The sequence below is a fragment of the Jaculus jaculus genome, chromosome 18 (genome assembly GCF_020740685.1).
Source record: "Jaculus jaculus isolate mJacJac1 chromosome 18, mJacJac1.mat.Y.cur, whole genome shotgun sequence".
In the NCBI taxonomy this organism is placed as follows: Eukaryota; Metazoa; Chordata; class Mammalia; order Rodentia; family Dipodidae; genus Jaculus; species Jaculus jaculus.
The window spans coordinates 58,712,935-58,735,910 of record NC_059119.1 but is presented as its reverse complement, the minus strand read 5'-3'; the positions used below and the strand labels follow the sequence as shown (position 1 = coordinate 58,735,910).

Here is a 22,976-nt window from a genome sequence, read left to right as displayed (position 1 = left end):
TTAACTGCTAAGCCATCCCTCCAGCCCCTGAAAATTAATTTGTAAAGAGAGGGAAAGTAAACTAGTTGTATCTGGCAAAAGTATTAGATAGATCTCAATAATAGACTGGATTGATGAAAATACAGAATAAACCTAAAATCCAGTTGAACAATATATAAACATAAGCAAAATCAGCATGGAGTGTGTGTGTGTGTAGAGATGTTATTTATTTGATTATGAGAGGGGGAAATGCAAATGAACTCCAAATGCATGTACCACTTTGTGTAGCTGGCTTACGTGGGTCCTGGGGAGTCAAACCTGTGTCCTTTGGCTTTGCAGGCAAGTGCCTTAATTGCTAAGCCATCCCTCCAGCCCATGAGTATAGATTTAAAAAAAAAAAAAAAACACACCATAAACCAGGTGTGGTGGCTCATTCCTTTACTCCCATCGCTGAGGAGGCTGAAGTAGGAGGTTAGCTGTGGGCTTATGGCTGCATTGAGTTCCAGGTCAGCCTGGGCTAGTGAGACCCTGCCTCAAAAACAGCTCTAAAATTAAGAAATATCAAAGGTAACTCTACCACACAAATTATTTTAAAAAGGCAAAGTATATGAAGCATGCATCAGATCTAAAAAGTCTATATTTTAGCCTTAGTGGGCTAAGTTTTTAATTCTACCCCTTTCTTTTTTTTAAATTTTAAATTATTTATTTGTTTGAGAAAAAGAAAGAGAGAGAACGGAAGTGCCAGTGCCTGTAGCCACTGCAATCAAGCTCCACCTTGTGCTTCTGGCCTTACATGGGTACTAGGGAATTGAACCTGGGTCCTTTGGCTTTGCTATCAAGTCCCTTAACTGCTAAGCCATCTCTCCAGCTCCTGTTTTATTATTTTTTAAATTTTTCTTACTGACAACTTCTGTACTTACAGACAATAAACCATGATAATTCCCTCCCCTCCCGCACTTTCTCCTTCACAACTCCACTCTCCATCATATCCCCTTCCTCTCTCCGTTAGTCTCTCTTTTATTTCGATGTCGTTGTCTTTTTCTCTATTATATGAGTCTTGTAAAGGTATTGCTAGGCACTGCGAAGTGATGGATATCGAGGCCAATTCCTGTTTGAGCAGTTGCATTGTAAGGAGTGGTGCCCTTCCTTTGGCTCTTACGTTCTTTCTGCACCTCTTTCGCAATGGACCCTGGGCCTTGGAGGGTGTGATAGAGATGTTTCAGTGCTGGACACTCCTCTGTCACTTCTCAGCACTGTGTTGCCTTTTATGTCATCCCAGTGGTCATCACCCTCTGAAAAGAGAAGCTTCTCTAAGCAAAAGTGAGAGTAGCATTAATACATGAATATGAACATTAAGTGTAGTGCCTTCAGGGCAGTTTGGTGATAATAATATATGCACTTAGCTCAACAAGAGCAGGCTTTATACCCCTAAGGCTTTTGGTTATTTTCAATGCCAGGCATGTATTCCCTCCCATAAGGGAGGCCTCCAGTCCAGTTAGAAAGCAATTGGTTTCCCCCAGAGCAGACATGCCACTGTTGTACTTGTTTGGTCATTTGGTCTATCTGGCCAAACTTGAGGCTTCCAGTGTCCACTGTTTTCACAGCTGATGACTTCTGTCTCCCATAGGGCTGCATGCAGTGCAGCTTTTTCCAGCTTTCAGTTGACTGGTCTACAGGGAGAAGGTTTTCAGCTCAGCACCAGCTTGATTTCTCAGTGACCTTGCTGCCCAGGCATTGAAGTCTTCAGCAATAGAGTCTTACCATCTGTTACTCATGGGAAGCCAAGGGCCTTGGCAATAGCCTCTAATGTTTTGGAGGGAACAGGGACCTCCATGGCCAACAACTCACTGGAAGGTATCTTGGATTTTTTTTTTTTTCCCAATAGTAATCTCCCGTCTTATGGAAGGTGCAGTTAGCAATTCCAGTTCAAAACTGTACGCCCAGCTTTGGGTGAACCAGTGCAGTGACCTTTTCCTGTGAGCTTCTATCTCACATCGGTTGAGATGTAAATTGGTTCCCTCTGGTGCATCATGGGCTTGTCTAAACTGGTTAGGTTGGCCAGCCTTTTGGGTCAGCTGGTCTGGATGCTGTTGGAAGGTGGCGTGGGGCCCTTGGTGTTCCTAGCGCTGGCGTGCGTCTGAGGGGACGTCGTGGAAAGCTGTCTGGAGGCGTCTTGTAGCTGCGTAGCTGGCCCCTGTTGTGTATTCCTTCAGGTTCCGTTGATTTGCCTGGTGGTGTCCGCGGAGAATCCCTAACCTGTAGAAGCCCGAGCTCTTGCTAGCTCAGCCTGGGCAGGGCGAGGAGAGGACCTCCCAGCAGCGGCCAGCTGAAGCCCTCTTCTGTCCAGCTGCTCCTTTTCCCAGTAGCTCCCTCCTGTTTCTCAGCATGGGTCTCACCTGGCTGAGCAAGTGCCTCACACATCTTGACTTTGTTTGAAAGAGCAGATGGCATGTCATCTCGCCTCCGTTTCCTTCCTTAGGTTTCCTCAGTGAGGCTCCTACTCCATCATGCTAACCCGACGTCCCTACGTGCTTATTATTATTGAATGGATTACTCTTTATGGAAAATCATGCATCCCAAGGGTTTTTTGTTAATTTTTACAATTTTATAGATTTTTTTAAATTTTATTTATTTATTTATTTGAGAGCGACGGACACAGAGAGAAAGACAGGTAGAGGGAGAGAGAGAGAATGGGCGTGCCAGGGCTTCCAGCCTCTGCAAACGAACTCCAGATGCGTGCGACCCCTTGTGCATCTGGCTAACGTGGGACCTGGGGAACCGAGCCTTGAACCGGAGTCCTTAGGCTTCACAGGCAAGCACTTAACCGCTAAGCCATCTCTCCAGCCCCCAATTTTATAGATTTTTTGTTTGTTTGTTTTTGTAGTCCTGGGTGGGCACCAAACCCAGGGCCTCATGCATTGCAGGAAAGTGCTTCACACCACCACCCATTGCATGGGATTTTTACTTATTCGATGCAAGACATCTTCCTCCCTAAGGCAGATATCAACTGTGAGTGGCAGTGGGCGTGGGATGTAGACACAATTGCACAGTACCACCGTGGCAGCCCTCGACTCAGGCGAAGCCGGGGTTCTTGGCTTCATCTCAGAAATGAATTTGTGATGAGTCAATATGAAGCAGAGTTGGGATGGATTAAGAGATTTGTGGGCTAGCCAGGTGGCTCAGTAGCCTCATCAGCATATATGAGCATCTGAAAGGTTATTTGGACAACAGCAAGCTCTATTCTAACTTGGCTCCGTGTTTAGGGTAGTCTGGGGTTGATAGCATTGAAGCAAAGTAGAGGTAGCCCCATGGTCGTCCTCGCCCTTTCCTCTGTCTCTAGACGGACTGGCCGAGCCTATTGTAAGGTGCCTCGCAGCTTCCAGACGTGAGGAAGCCTGGGATGCTTCTTTTGGATCTTCAAGCCTAACTTGTGGCTTGTAGGACACACTGCCACATGACTGGACCCCTTCCTCCAGGTTTTCGTGGTGTAAGAGCAGATTCCCTCATTATCTGGCTCCTCAATTTTCTTGATTTTTTTTTTTTCAGTTTAAAATATACAGTATGGCTGGGTGTGGTGGCGCACGCCTTTAATCCCAGCACTGGGGAGGCAGAGGTAGGAGGATCGCCCTGAGATGGAGGGCGCCCTGAGACTACAGAGTTAGTTGCAGGTCAGCCTGAGCCAGAGTGAGACCCTACCTTAACAAAACAAAACAGTAACAATAATAATAAATAAATAAATAAAATATACAGTATGTCCTAAGGGTTCCACTTCAAGCTTTCTGTAGGATATGATATTTCATCCACCACCCAATGTTTTGTCTGGTTTTGTCTTTTTACAACTTTAAAAGGCTTATGGCATGCATACCATTAGCATAGTTCTCGCTTGATCCCTCACAGGTACAAAACAATGCAAAACCTACTAGCCAGGTTTTCTAAAGCTTGCAGTGAACATGAGGCTGTGTGACTAAACACTAGACACAAACAGAAGGCTACACATCACAAGATAAGCACTCGTTGGGGCTCTGGCGGGGATATGGCGTAGATTTAGGAGAAGTGCCACCGAGCCGGCAGGAGTTCAGAAAATTAGGATGCATTTAGTCACTTTGTTAAGGATAACAATGATGGGCTGCAGAGATGGCTTAGCGGTTAAGCGCTTGCCTGTGAAGCCTAAGGACCCTGGTTCAAGGCTCGGTTCCCCAGGTCCCACGTTAGCCAGATGCACAAGGGGGCGCACGCGTCTGGAGTTTGTTTGCAGTGGCTGGAAGCCCTGGCGCGCCCATTCTCTCTCTCCCCCTCTATCTGTCTTTCTCTCTGTGTCTGTCGCTCTCAAATAAATAAATAAATAATTTTTAAAAAAAGAATGACTGCTAAGAAAGACTTGAGTTGCTGTGGATGAAAACCGGGCTTTAGACAAGATATAAGTGAAGTGATACAGCTGGGAAAGTACAGGGCAGGAAAGTAATGAGAACACAGAAATAAAGGAAAAAAATGTGAGCAAACAGTTATCAGTTGTTTTGTTATAATTTTGCACTGCTGTGAACACACACCTGATAGATACAGCTTGGGGACCAGTGTCGTTTTGGCTCAAGCCTCCATCCACTGTGGCGGGAGGGAAGTGCAGAGGTCGTGGCCATGGGAATATATGCCAGGGATCCCTCACGTGGCAGAAAATGGGGAGCAGCCAGCGCTGTTCTGGAATCAAGGGTGGCCGTGGTCTTCAAATGCCCACCCTGGTGACCTAATTTTCCCAGTCAGGTTCTACCTCTAAAATCTCCAAAGCCTTCAAGTTAAGCTCAGAAAGATGGAGGCCAAATATTAAAAATAAATAAATAAATAAACATGAATCTGTGGGGGCATTTTGAATTGAAACCATCCTTGATTCAAACCCTGACTTTCTGGTTCTGGCACCTAAAGGCTCGTGGGTATTGCATAATACAACATTCCATTAGTCTGACATCCAAAGTCCCCCAGTTTTGACGGTTCCAACACTTTTCAAAAGTCCAAAGCCAAAATCTCTTCTGAGACTGAAGGCGCTCTCTTCGCTGTGAATCCCTAAAAAAAAAAAAAAAAATCAAAAGAAAGCCCTATCATTCCAAGGTGCACCAGCACAGAGTAAATATTCCCACTCCAAAAGGGAAGAACGGAAGACAGGAAGGAAAGATTGAACTAAGCAAGAGGGACGCCTCCCAGAAAAAGCAGTGAACCCTGGAGCTCCACACGGAGCAGCTGAGGCATGTGGTGGCACCATCTCAGCTCTCAACAGGCTCTGTGCCCTCACCTCTGTGCCCTCCCTCTGTGCGGCAAGCATGTCCTCTCTTGGGCTGCCGCGTTTCTTGGCAGACATTCCATGATCTTGGCCTCTCCAACATCCTGGAGTTCCACTGTGGCTTAAGCCCTGTCAGGGGTTCCCTAAAGTGATTGTGACCCGCATACACATTCCTTAGCCTCACCGAATATTCTGGGAAATCTTGGTGGACACCTCTATAGCCCTATAATTCCTGTGTTCTCTATGCTTTGCAAAACCAACACCCTAGTGGGGCGTGGTGGCGCATGCCTTTAATCCCAGAACTCGGGAGGCAGAGGTAGGAGGATCCCCATGAGTTCGAGGCCACCCCGAGACTACAGAGTGAATTCCAGGTCAGCCTGGGCTAGAGTGAGACCCTACCTAAAAAGGACAAAACAAAACAAAATAGCGAAACCTAGAGAAAGAGGACAGGAGCCGGGCGTAGTGGCGCATGCTTTTAATCCCAGCACTGGGGAGGCAGAGGTAGGAGGATCACCGTGAGTTCGAGGCCACCCTGAGACTACAGAGTAAACTCTAAGTCAGTGTGGGCCAGAGTGAGACCCTACCTCGGAAAAAAACAAACAAACAAACAAACAAAAAACCCCAGCACCCTGCAGCAACACTTATTTGCAGCAGCTCCAGGTACGGCCATATCCCCTTAGGCAATGGCTGTTGAGGCCTCTGAGTGCCTGAAGCAAGAGAATGATTCCTTAAGTGCCCAGTTTTCCAGCAGGGCACCCTGAAGCCCCTTCTTTATTTTATCTGTTTAGGTGCTCCCCTTTCAAGTGAAACTCTTTCAAATGGGTTTCTACTTTTATGCCCAGAGCCTCTGAAGGGAGAGGTCTTTCCCTTGAGGCACCTTTTCTCTCGACCTAGTGTAATGCGTGGTTTTCTTCAGCGACACTTCCTTTGTCCTCAACTCTCCCTGTGTGTGTGCTTCTTCCTGTGCCCAGATGTTCATTGTTCAGATTGGCCCGTTTTGCCTTTTGTTCTCTGCATCTCTCCTGGGAAGCCTAAACACTGCCAATAATCAATTTTTTAAAAATAAACTGCCAATAATCAACCACGCTGCAGCCTATATGCTGCCTGTCTTGCCAATTCCTCTGCCAAGTAAACCGGGGCATCACTTTTGAGCTCAGATTTTTAGAACACGGGCGCAATGTGGCCTCTCGTCCAGTTCCAGGTCGCGTGTCTTCCAGGCGCTGGGCTTCCGAGCTCCCGCTCGCAGCGTGCCAGGACGTCTCCAGACTGTCCCCAGGCTCTTCCAAGTTCCTCCTGCAAGCCATTCCAGTGGCCTGAGAACCAAGGGTCAGGCTGGTCCCAGCCGTCATCCAGTTCTGTGCGGCCAGGCTTTGTATTGCTGTCTCGTCACTATGACAGAACCACCCGGCAGAACGACGTGCGGGATGAAGGCTTATTTCGGCTCAGCGTCCCTGAGGGATCGTGCCTGGCGTGGGGGGCATGGCGCCGTGAGGACAGCGGAAGAGCCGTGTTGACATGAGGCAGGTGAAGCAGACGGGGCGAGGCCAGGACAAGGGTGTTCGGTACAACCGTCAGAGACCTGCCTTGGGTGGCCTGCTCCCATTCAAAATAGCTCCGGAAACCGGAGACTGAGCACGTGAAGTACAAGCGTCGGGGAGGATTCTGATGTGACCGTAGCCCAGGTCTTGCCGAGCTGCCTGCGGCCATCATGCTGTCGAACAGCGCTTTATGCAACTGCGCCTGTGTCGTCAAACCCGGGCATCTAGGGCACAGTTTACGCTCGAGGTTGGGTCCTTATCTTGCATGAAACCGGTTAAATCCTTGGTAACCTGTCTTTTCTCGAGACGCTAGCCTTGAGATTTACAATGAGTGGAGACAGACGCTCCTCTCCTCTGGAGCCTCTGTGCTCTCCCCGAGGGAGAGGAGTCCACAGTTAATACTGAAATATTTATTAGACAAGAAAGGAAAACAAGAGTAGGCCAAAGGCGTGAGAGAAAGAAAGAATTGCCAGCCAGGTGTGGTGGAGCATGCCTTTAATCCCAGCACTCAGGAGAAAGAGGTAGGAGGATCGCCGTGAGTTCGAGGCCACCCTGAGACTACATAGTGAATTCCAGGTTAGCCTGAGCTAGACTGAGACCCTACCTCGAAAAACAAAAAAAAAAAAAAAAAAAAAAAAAGACTTGCCTATGTCCTGTAGTGGTCTGTTTTCGAGGAGATGCAGTGAGCTGCTATTGAAAGATCTGAAGTGGAGGGTGAATGCAGAGGTATTCAGTTTAAGAGATGGAGTTGGTAATGATGTGTAAGCTGGATTTCTGAAAAGTCACATCATCTGCCGTTTCCTTCCCCAGCCCAGCGTTTTGTAAGACAGCTTTATGTAGTTCCTTTTATGCAGTTGTTTTGCATGCATGTGTGTAATATGTTGCAGTGTGGTTACAGTACATGCATATGTATGTGCTCATGTGGCTCCCTGGGTGGTGGAGAGAGAGGAATGTCTGCTTCCCCTCCATTGCTTTTCTACCTGCTCATCCTGGAGCTGGGGTCTCTTACTGATCTTTTCTTTTGTGAGTCCTGGCAATTCTCCAGTCTCTGCTGCCCATAGGTCTGGGGTTACAGGTGTGTGACCATGCCCATCTGTGTATCTGAGGTAAGTTAACTCACAAGAAACTAGCACAGTGGATTCTAATGCTAATATCCTGCATTCCCACATGACAGTGTCACAGGAAAATCTCGTTGGTACGCTTACATTAAGGATGGATCTCAGATTTAACGAGGTTTTGCATTTTGTCACAAGTGTTATTTCATGTTTCTACACCATTTGATGTTTGAAATTTTTGACTGAGTGTTAGAGAATATCCTCATTGGTAATGCCCTCCTGGTTTCTTGACCATCTATCATTTACATATGAATAATGTGAATGGCCTGGTTTTGTGTGCGTGAGTGTGCGTGTGTGTGTGCGCGCGCGTGCGTGCACATGCATGTGTGCGTGCAGGTGTGCGTGCGTATGTATGTGCATGTGTGTGAAGGCCAGAGGGCGACCTTGAGTCTTGTCCTTGTCAAGCACTATCCACTTGTTTTGAGACAGAGTCTCTCCTTGACTTGGAGTTGCCCAGGTAGGCTGTACCGGCTGGCCAGCAAGTCCCCTGCATCTGACCTTCTACGCCTCCTTAGTGCTAAAATGATAAGCACACGTGGCCACTCTTCCCTGTTTTACGTCCAATCCTCATGTTTGAAAAGGTAACCACTTTCGACCTGTGTTGTCTCCCTATCCCCGGCCTGTCAGATTGCTCTGCACTGGTGTTTCTTGTAGGCAGGAAGGAAGGGCTGATCCTTTCTATACCAGTGTTGCTGCTGAAATTGTACTTTACCAGTATTAACACATCATGTCATTTATTAGCTTTAATTTAACTTGTTTTAAAGCCAGTGCACTACATTCTTTCTTTCTATTGATCATTTATCTACATAGCAATCTGTTGTGTGTTTTATGATAGAAAAATAATGCCATAAGACTGTTAATAAAACTAGAATGTTTGTCTTTACCCGACCCTACTAAGTAGAAATATATTTCTGGCCAATTATTAATGCTGTCAAAGTTGGTAAGGCTGGTGAGTGGAAACATTAGTTAACTCTTTCTGGTCCTCTAGGTCTTTCTAAGTTATAAGGATTTGTTTTTTCCTGGTCACATTATTTTACTAAAAGCCTATCTCTGTAGTTTTTAAATTAATTTTTTTAAATTTTTTATTTATTTATTTGAGAGCGACAGACACAGAGAGAAAGACAGATAGAGGGAGAGAGAGAGAGAGAATGGGCGCACCAGGGCTTCCAGCCTCTGCAAATGAACTCCAGACGCATGCGCCCCCTTGTGCACCTGGCTAACGTGGGGCCTGGGGAGCCGAGCCTCGAACCGGGGTCCTTAGGCTTCACAGGCAAGCGCTTAACCGCTAAGCCATCTCTCCAGCCCCTCTGTAGTTTTTATATGCTGTGGTAGGCATATAGTGTTAACCAACTTAAAGATTTTCCAAGCCAAGGGTTCAAGTGGCAGTCTTAGAGCTTAGCTCCTGAAGCTGTGCTGTTTGAGCCACGGGTGTGCTTCCTGTGTCCCTCTGCTTATGCGTTGTCAGTGTTTCATTAAAGCGCAGTTGCAGGTAAAAGCAGGTTTCTGGGTAGGAACGCTGCCCTGTGTGTGACAGCAGAAGGAAAGGTCGGACTTCACGCACTTGACACATGTCTTCCAGGTTCTGAGCTCCGTTCGCACAGAGGGGAACCCCCTAGATGTCCGCTTTGGTGCGGGACATCCGCGTCGGATACTCACCGTGGAGCGCTCCAGCGGGGCGGACGCGGAGCCCGTGGCCGACAGCTGTGTCTACGAGTATGTGCGGAACAAAATCCATTGTCTGTCAGTCACCAGGATCCCCCTGCGAGCGAAGGCCATCAGCTGCGGCCAGGACCCCAGTGAAGACAAGCTGGTTCTGGGCTGCGAAGATTCTTCCATCGTTCTCTATGACACTCATCGCCGGGTGACTCTCTTGGCCCAGGCTGAACTTTTGCCTTCATTAATAAGCTGCCACCCAAGTGGTGCCATTCTGCTGGTTGGCAGCAACCAAGGAGAGCTGCAAGTTTTCGATATGGCTCTGTCTCCTATTAGCATCCAGCTCTTGGCTGAAGACTGCCTGCCCAGCGAGGCTCTGCACTTGAACGGATTCTTCCACGTCCCCAGCAGCCTCGTTCACATGCAGTGGGTAGCTCCTCCCTCCGCCCCTCAGAAGCTGGACAGGGGGGACATTTATGACCGGCTCTTCCTCAGGTTCCACAGAGGACCTCTGGGTGTGCTTTCGTTTAAACTTGGTAAGTCAAAGAAGTCAGTAAGGGCCGTGTTTCCAATGACAACGTCACTAAGGCTAATATAGTCCTCTGCTCGTACAATGCAGACTTTTTTTGACTTGTCAGATCATGGGTATGTTTACCTGCCAGTATTTCCATATCATTTCTCGGGAAAGGCTTTATTGAAAATTTTCTGTCAAAGGAATATTAGATGTTGAAGACTTTTGGAACTGCACTTATTGTCCATCACGATGATTAAAGGCCTGACTTTTCACTTTTTTATAATTTATTTTTTTATATTTATTTATTTGAGAGCAATCTGAGAAAGGGTGGGGGGAAGGGACATGCCAGGGCCTCCAGCCACTGCCAGTGAACTCGATGCGTGCACCCCCTTGGCTAACGTGGGTCCTGGGGAATTGAGCCTGAACCGGGGTCCTTAGGCTTCACAGGCAAGCACTTAACCGCTACATCATCTCTCCAGCCCACTTTTCACTTTAAAAAAAAAATTATTATTTATTTATTTATTTAAAGAGTGAGGGGAAGAGAGAGAGAGAATGGGCGTGCCAGGGCCTCCAGCCACTGCCAACAAAGTCCAGATACTTGTGCCCTCCTTGTGCATCTGGTTTACGTGGGTCCTGGGAAATTGAATCTGGGTCCTTTGGCTTTGCAGGCAAACGTCTTAACCGCTGAGCCATCCCTCCAGCCCTTGAATTTTCACTTTTGATAATATCTAAAATAAATTTCCCAACGAAAATATTCCTTAAGTCAAATTAAATTAAATTAAGGTCAAATTTAAAATGTACCTTCTATATTCATTGCAAAGAAGAAGCTCTGTGTTGTTGGAATACAATGCTTTTTCTGTAAATTTTACTTTACATTATCTATGTCTGTTGCTTCCCAGGTTGGAATTATGTGCAGCAAATGTGTAAAAAATTTTAAGTCAGATATAGAGTTAAAATTAGCTAAAGATCTTTTTGTAATTTTTTCGGTGTTTTTTCCTTCTTGGATTAAAATATCCAAACCACTTTATCAGTATCTATAAATTATATTAATTTAAATTAATGTAGCTAATTTTAATTATGCCTTAATTAATCTGGCTAAAAGTAAATTAATGTAGCTCATTTAAACCAGAAAACTTCCAAGTGAAATTTTATTCCAGTGACTATTAGGTTTTGTAGCTTGGTATTCTTGGGTATGTCCTGAAATAGCAAGAACTACTCTCGGTGGTTTGTATAGTTGAAATTTTGAAGGGAACCTCACTTAGGTTTGTAATCTTGATAAATTATTGTATGTTATGGCTACTTGAAAAGATAGGGAAATATATTTTTAAAACCTTACACAATTTGGCTATATGATACAAAGTTAAGATTTGAAAGGTATTGTAGTATTTATTAAATAGCCATAGCTTGTCTCTGAAATTCAACACATGAAATAAATCTAGTTAAAATGACTTGATTAATCTGAAAGGATGTAATACATCTAATGATGTCTATGTCCTTTCTACATAATAAATATGCAGGCAAATCTATTCCTAATAATGTTAATATTGTTGAAAATATTTGGAATCTCTTTTCTTATGAGATAATCCAGTTACACTTTGCCCATCTACATGTTTAACAGTTGTTATTGTCTCGGTACATAACACTAATTAGTGGATGTTTCTCCCTCTCTTTCTCTCTCTACCTCTTCTCCCTGTTCCTCTCTCTCTCTCTCTCATCTTTTCCTCTCAGTTACCTGTCAAGCAGAAGACTGTCTGACCATATAAGCCTAGCTTGTCTTTCGCCCTCCTCGTCAGCCTACTCACAACAGCTTTGCAAAAAGCACAGCTTTCTCTTGCTATCTTCAGCCCATTTGTGTTTCTACTGAAGTAAACAGGCTCTCAGTGTAGGGATTTAGAGGGCTTCCTGCTAATTGCCAGCTTGTAAACTTAATTGGACTGTCTCCCTGGGCTCTGTTCCTAAATCAATTAGGCAATGAGTTGGCTGTCACCTCTTTTTCCCAAGAAGGTCTCTTGGAATAGAATTATCCAATAGAAGTCAAACATTCAAATAAAAAGGTGATAACTTCTGCAACTGACATTTATCATTTTAAATTTTATTTTCATTTAAATTTTATGGGCTAGGGAAATTGTATAGTCTTAGAGGATCTTTAAAAGATCTAAATGTGGGGTTTCTAAGGATTTTTGAAACCTTTGTTTTACATCTTTAATGAATTATAAGATTAATATTTATATCAAATTATCTTTCCTGAGAAAGATTACTTGAAATAGTAGATTCCAACTAGCAATTTTTTTTTAAAAAAAAGAAAACCCAGTTTTAAAGAACAGATTTTTCTTATGATCTGCTACTAAATACATCCAAAAAATTAATATACTTCTTGAATTAACACAGAGCTGATTCTGGGCATCCATGTGGCATTTTCATGTATAATTCAAGTTGCTGCATATGTAAACAGGTAGTTTCATGTGCAGTTTCCCCAAGAGAGATCGTTTATGAGATTCTTTTTGAGATACTTGTTATGCAAGCCTTTGGAAAATTTGACATGAAAGGTGTAGCTTACAATTTAAAATTGTAAAGACAAATCATAGATCATAGTTTAAAATAGAATGCTGTCATATGTAAACGTGGCAGTAGCTGATGCCAATATGCTAAGATTTCTGGAGTTTGACTCCTAGATTAGGTCAGTTAGTGCAGTGTTGGAAGGAAAGCTCTATTCTAAAGTAGTTTCCCTTCTTACTTCTCACAGTGGTTGGGTATGAAAAGAACATCTCTTCTGTTATTAGAAGAATTCCAAATATGTGTCTTCCTCAGCTAGAAGAGTGCCATGCTCCCAATAGGGAAGCTAATAAACATTATCTTACATAAAGAAACGTACGGTATTCAGAATGGCTTTATGCTATAGTCATCATCCCATATTTTCACATACATAGACTAAGGTTCGTTTCCTAAGGAGGAGGCCCTAATAATAAGATTAAGATATTAAAGCCCTCCCATTCTCGTCCGAGCCTTTTTTATCCAACACTATTTCTTTTTAGATTCTTTCAACACACATGATCAATTCTCTCCACTGAGGATCTCAGCTTGTAATTGGCCTTCACCACCCGTCCAACTACTTCTTTCTGTGCACACGTACCTTTTTCTTCTTCCAGTTCAGAGAAAAGAGACTCTTTCCTCTTGTCCTAGACAGTTCCCCCACCACTCTCACTGCGGGCCTCGCCCCCTTCCCTTTGACACCTTCATTTTCTCACACTTAACTCTCTGCGTACCCCGAATTCCGCAAGTGCTGTATTGGCAGATACAGAGGTCCAAGCCATACCATAGAAATAAAAATTTAAAAAAATACACTCCTCTTTAAATGTGTCCCCCATCTTGATGATCAAATGTTCACTTTCCCTGCATGGCTGAGGTTGTGATACCACCGAATGGTGACCTGTGACCTTCTGGGCTTCTTCATTTCCCATTGCATCCTGAGAACGCCGTGTCCCTGTTTGTGTCTCTGGGACATCCTACTCGATAAATGTACTGCTCTTGTTCCTTGATGGCTTTGCGGTATTTGGTGGTGGCTGACCCCCTCCACTGTCATGGCACCTCATGATCATCTTTTAGGACTCCGCTGCCCACTCGTGAAAGTTTGGGGGCTCCTCAGGTTTTAGTTTTGTACAGGTTAAGAGTTTCTCTTCAGTGTACCTGCTAATGATGGTTTGAGACGGTCAGCTACTCCGTATCTTCGTAACGTGACATTAATGGTCTTTTAAAATTTTAGCCATTCTAATAAGTGTGAAGTATTATTAATTTTCATGTCATTCGTGACTACTAGGGTTCTGTCACAAATTTTCCCTAAAGAAATATCTTTCTTTTGTCCAAATTTAAATGGATTGCTACACATAAATGGTTGGTAAGAACTCTCTTAAATATGTATTTTGGACTACCAGTCATTTTTAAATCCTTGTATTGTGAACCTTTTCTTCCAGTGTACAGTTGATTTTTTTTTTATTTTTAACATGATATTCTGAATTGAAATCTAATTAATTTTTTTGTTTGCTTTTTTGAGGTAAGGTCTCTCTCTAACCCAGGCTGACCTGGAATTCACTATGTGGTCTCAGGGCGGCCTTGAACTCATGGTGATCAGTTTACGTCTGCCTCCCAAGTGCTGGGATTAAAGGCATGCATCAACACGCCCAACTTAATTAATTATTTATGGACCTAAAAAATATACCTCAAGGTTGCAAGGAGTTTATTATACCACTTTTATGGTGTGGTGGTTTGATCCAGGTGTCCCCCATAAACTTAGGTGTTCTGAATACTAGGTACCCAGCTGATGGACATTTGGGAATTAACGCCTCCTAGAGGCAGTGTATTGTTCGGGGCAGGCTTATGGATGTTATAGCCAGTTTCCCCTTGCCAGTGTTTGGCATACTCTTCTGTTCCTGTTGTCCACCTTATGTTGGCCAGGGCATGATGTCCACCCTCTGCTCATGCCACCGTGGAGTGTCCCCTTGAGCCTGTAAGCCAAAATAAACCTCCTTCCCCAACAAGCTGCTCTTAATTGGGTGATTTCTACCAGCAATATGAACCTGACTGCAACAGTAAAGTGGTACCAAGGAGTGGGATTGCTGCTAGACACCTGACTGTGTGGTTTTGGCCTTTTGGAGCCGATTTTTAAGAGAAATGTGGAAGAATTTGAAACCTTGGCCTAACAGATGCCTTGCAGTGCTGTGTACAGCTTGATGGAATATTCTGGTCAGAGTTGAAAGACCTGATTGCAGTAAGAACTATGGACTGTGAGGTTTGGCATATGAGGGCGAGAAAGAGCTTTGCCTGGACTGGGCTAGCAGTTTGTGTGAGAAGCTTGCTGTTATGCCCGTGTCCTGAGAAGTTGTACAGGGTTGCTTTGCATAGAAATGAACTGGCATGAGCAGAGGGATATGGCACAGAAAGAAAAATCTTTGGGTGAACTTCTTCCTGTTCAGCTGCAGTTGAGAAATTACAACCTTTGAGATTGGGCCAGCTAACCTGCACTGGGGCAACAGGAAGAATGTAAACTCTTTTGAAAGGGCCTGAGTGCTCAAGGAGTGTCCTGTTCTTCAAAGTCTGCTTTATTCCCCCCTGGATTAACAAATTGGCACCCTACTTGGTATTGTGGAGTATAAGAAATGCAGGAAAGAGAGGGTCATTGAGTTTGCAACACGGTCTTGTGTTTTGGAAATGGCCATGGGCAGTGTGAAGCAGGTTTGCTGGATGCCTGCATGGAGACCCCATGGGGCCATGAGGATGAACCGTGGCTTGCAGTGGAGACCCAGTGGAGATGCGGGGACCACGAGATGGCTGCTGAGGAGCTGCCGGCCCCGATGAAGTTTCCCAGGACTGTGAGTAGCCTAGCTAGAGGGGCGGAATTGGAATTCCAGAGACTTGTTGCTGGTTAGAATTATTGAAATGGCAAATTTGTTACTAACTAGAGTTGTTGGACTTGGAGCTACAGCCCTGGTTGTTTTAAATCTTGTATTGATTGAATATTTCTTTGCTATGCCCAATGCCATCTTTTGCAGGGTGAGTGTTTATTTTGTGCCATTATGGGTTTTGGAGTTTAATTTTTTGGTATTATGGCTCAGTTAAAAGACCTTGTATTATGGAGATGTTTGAACATCATTAGGATTGATAAAAACTATGGGGACTCTTAAAGTCAGACTGAATGCATTGCATTTTACATCATGGATGGTTATCAGTTTATGGGGCAAGGGCTGGAGTGTGGTGTTTTGATTCAGGCGTCCCCCATACACTTAGGTGTTCTGAATGCTAGGTTCCCAGCTGAGGGAGATTTGGGAATTAACGCCTCCTGGGGGGAGTGTATTGTTGGGAGCGGGCTTATGGGTGTTATAGCCAGTGTCCCCTTGCCAGTGTTTGGCACACTCTCCTGTTCCTGTTGTCCACCTTATGTTGGCCAAGGCGTGACGTCCACCCTCTGCTCATGCCATCATTTTCCACTACCATTGTGGAGCTTCCCCTCGAGCCTGTAAGCCAAAATAAACCTCTTTTTCCCACAAGCTGCTCTTGGTTGGGTGATTTCTGCCAGCAGTGCGAACCGGACTGCGACATATGGTTTAGTTTTTAGGTTTCGGTGTACGGTCTGTCTTGATAATGTTGAGCTTGGCTCTCCACAACAAGCCTTCAGTTGTTCAGCACCAGTCTGGGAAAGAGCGGCTCCTGCTGCTGAATCCCACTGACCACTGGTGGGCTCGTGCTTAGAACTGGTCTCTTCCACTGAGCGGTGTGGCCATGCTTGAGCAAGGCACAGTGTCTTCAAAACTCGGCACTAACAAAGCTGGAAGCTGGGTATCGTTAACCCTCCATCTTTTCTCCCTCAGATTACTTTGGATATCCTAGATATTTTGCATTTTTGTCTGAATTTTAAAAGTGGCTTGTCAGTTTCTACCCAAAAACCTGATAAGATTTCAATTTAGATCATATTGAATCTATAGATGAATTTGGAGAGGAGTGAGAAATTAGTACTATTGAGTCTCCTGCTCCATGAACCAAGAATTTCTTTCCACTTACTTCAGTATTTATTAATTTCTCTCTGCAGTATTTTATAGTTTTAAGTGTAAAGATATTGTAAATATTTTTTAGTTGTATCTTTATTTCGTGTTTGGGGAATGCTATTATAAGTTACAATTTAATTAATTTTGGGTTGTCTGCTGTGATTATGTGAAGATAAAATTTTTAAATATTCTGGAATCCTGTATTCTCTAGAGTTTTCTTTATAGATGATCATGACAAACAGTAAAAAGTTTTATGTCTTCTTAAATCTGTATATTTTTCTTTACTTCCCTTGTTACACTAGCTAAGATATCAAGTAGTAATAGAAGTAAAAAGAGAAGGCATATTTGCTTGGTGTCTACTCTTAAATGGAAAATATTTTTTATTAAAAGTCTAATGTTATTAAGTTTGGAAGTATCCCTTTGTTCCAAATCTGTTTATACCTATGGAGTTAATCCTGAAGTTTTCAAGCATTTTTTCTTTATTTACTAAATATTTTTTTTATCAAGTTGTACACAGAGTTACATTGATTGGTTTTCAGATGGTTAAATGACTACAACTCTGGGATAAATCTTACTTGTTTATGACATCTTTTTGTATGTTTCTGGGTTATTCAATATTCTGTTTAGGACACTGGGGTTTGTTTGTGGGGACTATTTGGTATAATTTTTTAAAACTTTTTTATAATGTCTTTATCACTTTGGTTGGTGATATAATGCTAACCTAATGAAATAATTTTGGAAGTATTTATAGAGATTGTATAATTAGTTCTTTCTTTTAGTTAATTAGAAACTCTGTATGACACAGCCGATGTTGGTACCATCCTTGCCCTCCTCCATGTCCCCACCCTCCTGAGGGCCCCTCCTTAGTGGAACTGCTGACGTTCACTATGGAGTTGTAGAGATGAGCGCTACATCTCTGGATGTTCCCTCCCACCCTGTGGCTCTTGAATTTTCTCTGCCCCTTCTTCCCTCAGCTTTGGTGGGTCAGCTTTAAGTCTACTTTAGTGTTGAGTTCTCAGAAGCTTCTGGATTTCTGCTTCAGCGTCTGTCTCCATCACCCTGGCCAGGTTATATCAGGCTCACGGTGGAAGCAGCACTCTTGCTCAGCTCGCCAGTTCCTCTGTGGTTTCACCAGGGCCCTGGCTGCTGTGTGAGGGGTGGTTCATCTCCCGTCAGGAAGTCAGCTGTCTACTCTTGTCTTGTTGGTAGATTATTGTTGTCCTTGGTTTTCACTGCTTTCTGAAAAACAAAAACAGGCTGTCCCATGGAAAGTGAGGGGATAAGCACTGTTAATTTAGAGAGATTTTGGTGAAAGCTAGCAGGAGCTTCTCACTGGAGTCCATCACCTTGGTCTCCACAGGGTTCTGACTTGGTTCCTAGTTCCAGTTATGGGTTCCTTTCCACTGAGTGGATCTTATAGCCACTCTTAGAGAGTCACTGGTTACCCACCTAGGCTGTGTGCCACTCTTGCACAGGTTTAATTTATAAAATTCACCAGTGAAGACATCAGGGATTTGTGTGTGCACATGTGCGCACACACACGTATATGTGTTTAAAGGTTTGTGAACAATAAATTCAAGTTGATATGATAGAAAGTTATTTAATTTGTCCTTCTCCTAGGTACTTGATATTGAAAATTGGTTTGCCAATTTTAGCATTTTCTTCTTTTCTAATTGAAATGACTAAGACTACAACATTTCTACTAAGTAATGCTATACTTCTATCTTTTAATGTGTTATGTTTTCAGTTTAATTCAGTTCAGAATATTTCTAACAGACTATATGTTTTCTTTGACCCATAGGTCAAAATACTAAATATTTGAAGATTTTCCAGATTTTTTTTATATATGATTTCCTTTTTTATGCTTTCAACCCTTTGAAATATATTACAGCTTGTCATATTACTCAGCATATGCTGTGGCTTGGTTTAGGTCCTGTGTTCACTCTGAAGGACTGTATTGGATAAAGTATTGCACATGTGTTGAGTTGGGGTTATAGTTAAGTCAGCAGAATCCTTGCCTAGCATGTACAAAGCTCTAGGTTTGCTCCCTAGAACCCCATACAAAATGGGACCTGGTGGTACATGCCATTTTAAAACAACATTTTATTTATTTGAAAGAGAAAGAATAAGACAACAAGAGAGAGAGAAAGAGAGAGGAGAAAACAGACAGAGGGATGGGCGGGGGAGAGAATGAAAATGAGAATGGGCACACCATGATGCTTTTTCACTCCTAGCATCTGTTTTCTTTTTCTTTCTTTCCTTCTTTCTTTCTTTCCTTCTTTCTTTCTTTCTTTCTTTCTTTCTTTCTTTCTTTCTTTCTTTCTTTCTTTCTTTCTTTCTTTTTCTTTTTTTGGTTTTTTGAGGTAGGGTCTCACTTTAGCTCAGGGTGACCTGCAATTCTCTATGTAGTCTCAGGGCGGCCTCAAACTCATGGTGATCCTCTGCTTCCCAAGTGCTGGGATTAAAGGCGTGCATCACCACGACCGACTGCTCCTAGCATTTGGGAAGTGGAGGTAGGAGGATCAGAAGGTCAAGATTAATCTCAGCTACTATATTAGAGACTTTACTCATTGCTGTGACCAAATACCTGACCAGAAGTAACTTAAGGAAAGAAAGGGTTTACTTTGGCTTACAGTTGAGGGAGAGTTTAGTGATGGGAAGGGCACGACAGCAGGACCATGAAGCAGAGCCCCTCATTCTGGAATCGGGAAGCAGGCATGAGCAGAAAGTGAAGCTTGGCCCGCCTCGGGTGACCTGCTTCCTCTAGCAAGGCTCCGCCTCCTCAACGTGCCACATTTCCCCAAACAGCGCCACCAGCTGGGGACCAAGACTTCGAAACAGGACCTATGAAGGTCATTTTACATTTCAACCATAAAATTTCACCCTTATAGACTCTCAGCCATCTCATAACACAAAATGCACTCGGTCCAACCTCTGAAGTCACCATAGCCTTTAACAGCCTCAGCATTGCATGAAAGTTTAACGTCTCCTGTGAGATTCAAGGCAGTCTTTTAACTGGGACCATCTATAAATCAAAAAACAAATTAGGGCTGCAGGAATGACAGGGGTTAAGGCACTTACCTGCAAAGCCTAACAGCTCATGTTCAGTTCCCCAGCACCCACATAAAGCAAGATGCACAAAGTGGCACACGCATCTAGAGTTTGTTTACAAGTGGCTAGAGGCCCTGGTGTATCCATTCATATTGTTTCTTTTTCTCTTTCTCGTCTCTCTCTCTCTCTCTCTCTGTTTATCAGTAAATAAAATATTTTTTAAAACAAACTATATGCTTTCAACATATAATAGCAAAAGTAAAACATTCCAATTCCACAAGAGTGGAATAGAGACAAGTAAAAGATCTGTCCAAAGTGAGACTGAAGCCAAAGCAAGGCAAGCATCAACTCCTGCAGCTCCACGTCTGCTCTGTGACCCACCATGAAATCCTCCAGGCTTTCAAAGGCTTGGGTAGAGTAGACCCTGAAAAATCTGGTGTTTGTGCCACACATTGTCTCTCTCTTGGGTAGAATCCCACTCTGAGCCTAAAGCTTCTTGAAGATGTTCTATGGTTCCTAGCATGCCCAGCATCTTTGGGGGTCTCCTTTGCAACTTAGAGGTTACCTTACAGCTTCACCCAGAGGTTTCTGAGGGTCTCCATGCAGGGACTCCAACTCTTCCATTCATGGCCTGGCCTCAATGGCTGTGAAATACTTCACAGCTCCCTCAGTCTTGCATTTTCTATGCTGCCCAGAAAGCCAATACCACATGGATGGTGTGAGCAAGTTCTACTGTCAGACTGGGGAGACCACCTGGCTTCCTGGGACCACAGTTGTAACAGCCCGGGTGCTAACCCTTGAAAATCACTTCCCTAGGACGTTGCTTTCCAGGAGAAGAGAACTCCTTCCATATCTTCCCTTCAGAAGAATTTCTGCTCTCACCAACTATGGAGAGGGTCTTACCCTCAGCACGCCTTCCCTGTTGCCCCAGTGCAGGCTGCTTTTCAGTGGTGCTGACCTCTTTAAAAAGTCACTCTTTTTCCAGTCTCAGCTTGGTCATTATGGGAGATCTCAAACTTGCTCCTGTCTTCCCAAATGACACATTTTTTTTTAAAAAAAATCTTTTTGCTTGTTGTTCTGTTTCACTGAAGATCTGTATAAGAACAGTCAAAAGAAGCCATGCCACAGAATCAGTCTTAGTCTGCCTTGAAGTTTCCTCCAAACACACCTTCAACCTTGCCTCAGCCTCAGTTTCTCAGGACACACGCAGAATATAGCCAGATTCCTTGTTACAATATGGCATGAACTGCCTCTAGCCTATTTCCCTACGTAGAGTTTCGTTGTCGCTCTTGGCCTTGGTTTCTCAACCTCCTACCAGCATGGCTCCTTAATCTCTGCTCACAGCATTCATTGTGAGGCTTCTCTAGCTCAAAGTTCCAAACTCTTGCATGTTCCTCCCACTAACCAGTTTCCAAAGTCGGTGGCTCACATGGCCGGCTCTATCACAGTGACAGCCCCACGGACTGGTGACGATGTTCTGCTTTCGTCACTTTCCTTGTTGCTGTGGTCAAATACCTGGCCAGAGGTAACTTGAGTAAGGCAAGGGTTCATTGTGGCTTACAGTTTCAGGGGGAAGTTCCACGGCAGGGAAGGCGCAGTTGCACAAGCATGAAGAGCAGCTGGTCACGTTGCAGTCAGAGGGAGAGCAGTCACCGGAGGTGAGGCTGTAGTTCCAAGGACTTAAGCACACCTCCACCCCCACTCCCCAGCCCCTGCCTCCACCCCACAACAACCCACTTCTTTTTTTTTTTTTTTTCTTTTTTTGAGGTAGAGTCTCACTCTGGTCCAGGCTGACCTGGAATTAACTCTGTCATCTCAGGGTGGCCTTGAACTCATGGCAATCCTCCTACCTCTGCCTCCCGAGTGCTGGGATTAAAGGCATGCGCCACCACGCCCGGCACAACCCACTTCTTTTAGCAAGTCTCTGGTTCTAAAGGTTCCACCACCTTCCCCAGCAGCACCACCACCTGGTGACCAAGTGCTCAAACATATAAATTTATGGAAGACATTTTATATTCATTCATACCACAGCAGTTACTCAGTGAGTTTGGGGCCAGGCTAGGATACATGAGACCATGTCTTAAAAAAAAAAAAAAAAAAGTTTGATGGATGTTAATTTTTAATTTATAGTGTTTTCAAGTATTTTTTTGTTTTCTGTTGAAGTGTTCCTTGATTCATAAAATAATTTATGAACTCTCCAGCCATGATTGTATAGTTGCTTTTTCTTTTTTCTACTTTCAGTTCTATCAGTTTTGTCACTGTTATTTCACAACTCTGTTATTAGGTACAATAAAGGATTTTATGTTTCTGTATTAATTTTGAACCCATTTTATAAGGGTATAAGGCTCTTGATTAATTTATTTTATTTTTATCTCTTGACCCTTTAAAAGTATTGTGTTATTTTCTAGTATGTGTGATTTCAGATGCAAAGACTTTCATCACTTATTTGTTTGTTTCTCTGTACATTCTCTAACCCCCTTCCACTAAAATAAGGTTTTCTTTATAATCTTTGGCCTGTTTGATTATGATTATGTTAGCCCTTATTCTCAACAGATCAATTTATTTTGCTACTAGTAGAATTTCTGCTTATGGTATATATAGAGTCAACAGATGTCAGATCTTTTCAGTTTCCTGCAAAGCTCATACATTAATATCTGTTGTCAAAGAGGTACCCTGATTTATGAGGACTTCCAGTGTTGGGCTGAAGGCTAATGAAGGCTTTTGATTAGTTTCAATTGTTGATTCTCCCAACCCAAAAGGAATAATAAAGTTTTACTGCTTGGAATAGTTAGGGCAATTCCCCAGATTCCCTATCAAGTTGAGTCCTGTTTGATATAGCACACGTTTTTATTCTGATGTGACTTGAAGTTATTATGACGAACTTCTCATGAACTAATATATTTTGAAAATCTTGAGACCTATAAATATTCCAGTTAAAGAATGATGATAGTAATAAAAAGAATTGCAGTGATGTTTTTATAACGATTTATATGTTGCAAGGTAATTTTATAGACATTTTCTCATTTAGCTTTATGATTATTTGTACTGAGGTTTTGTAGACTTGCTCAGATCAGTAGACCCTGACAAAAGAAGAAAGATTTTACAGTTAACCATATTTAAAAGATGAGAAAACAAAATAAAACAGAAAGGTGCTTTAAAACTCTCCTAGTTATTGTCATTTAACGCACATAAATCATTAGTTTCAAATGACATCCGCCTTTTCTAAATAAAACAAGGGCAGAATGCCTCTGCCTGAACTTTTTTACTTAATGCTCTTGATCTTCTAAGATTGAAAGTGGATTTTCTTTCATTTTGAAAGGATAAGCA

At 43.4% G+C, this 22,976-nt stretch overlaps 1 protein-coding gene across 6 annotated transcripts in view; it reads left to right on the top strand.

Moving 5' to 3' along the window:
* Nucleotides 1-22,976, top strand: part of LOC101606968 (WD repeat containing planar cell polarity effector) — a 262,683-nt gene that overhangs the window by 125,465 nt on the left and 114,242 nt on the right. For all 6 annotated transcript variants that reach the window (XM_045137784.1, XM_045137783.1, XM_045137782.1 and 3 more), the window contains one exon: nt 9,478-10,087. In XM_045137784.1, the coding sequence (XP_044993719.1) occupies nt 9,478-10,087 (610 nt within the window). The remainder of the gene's footprint in view (nt 1-9,477; nt 10,088-22,976) is intronic.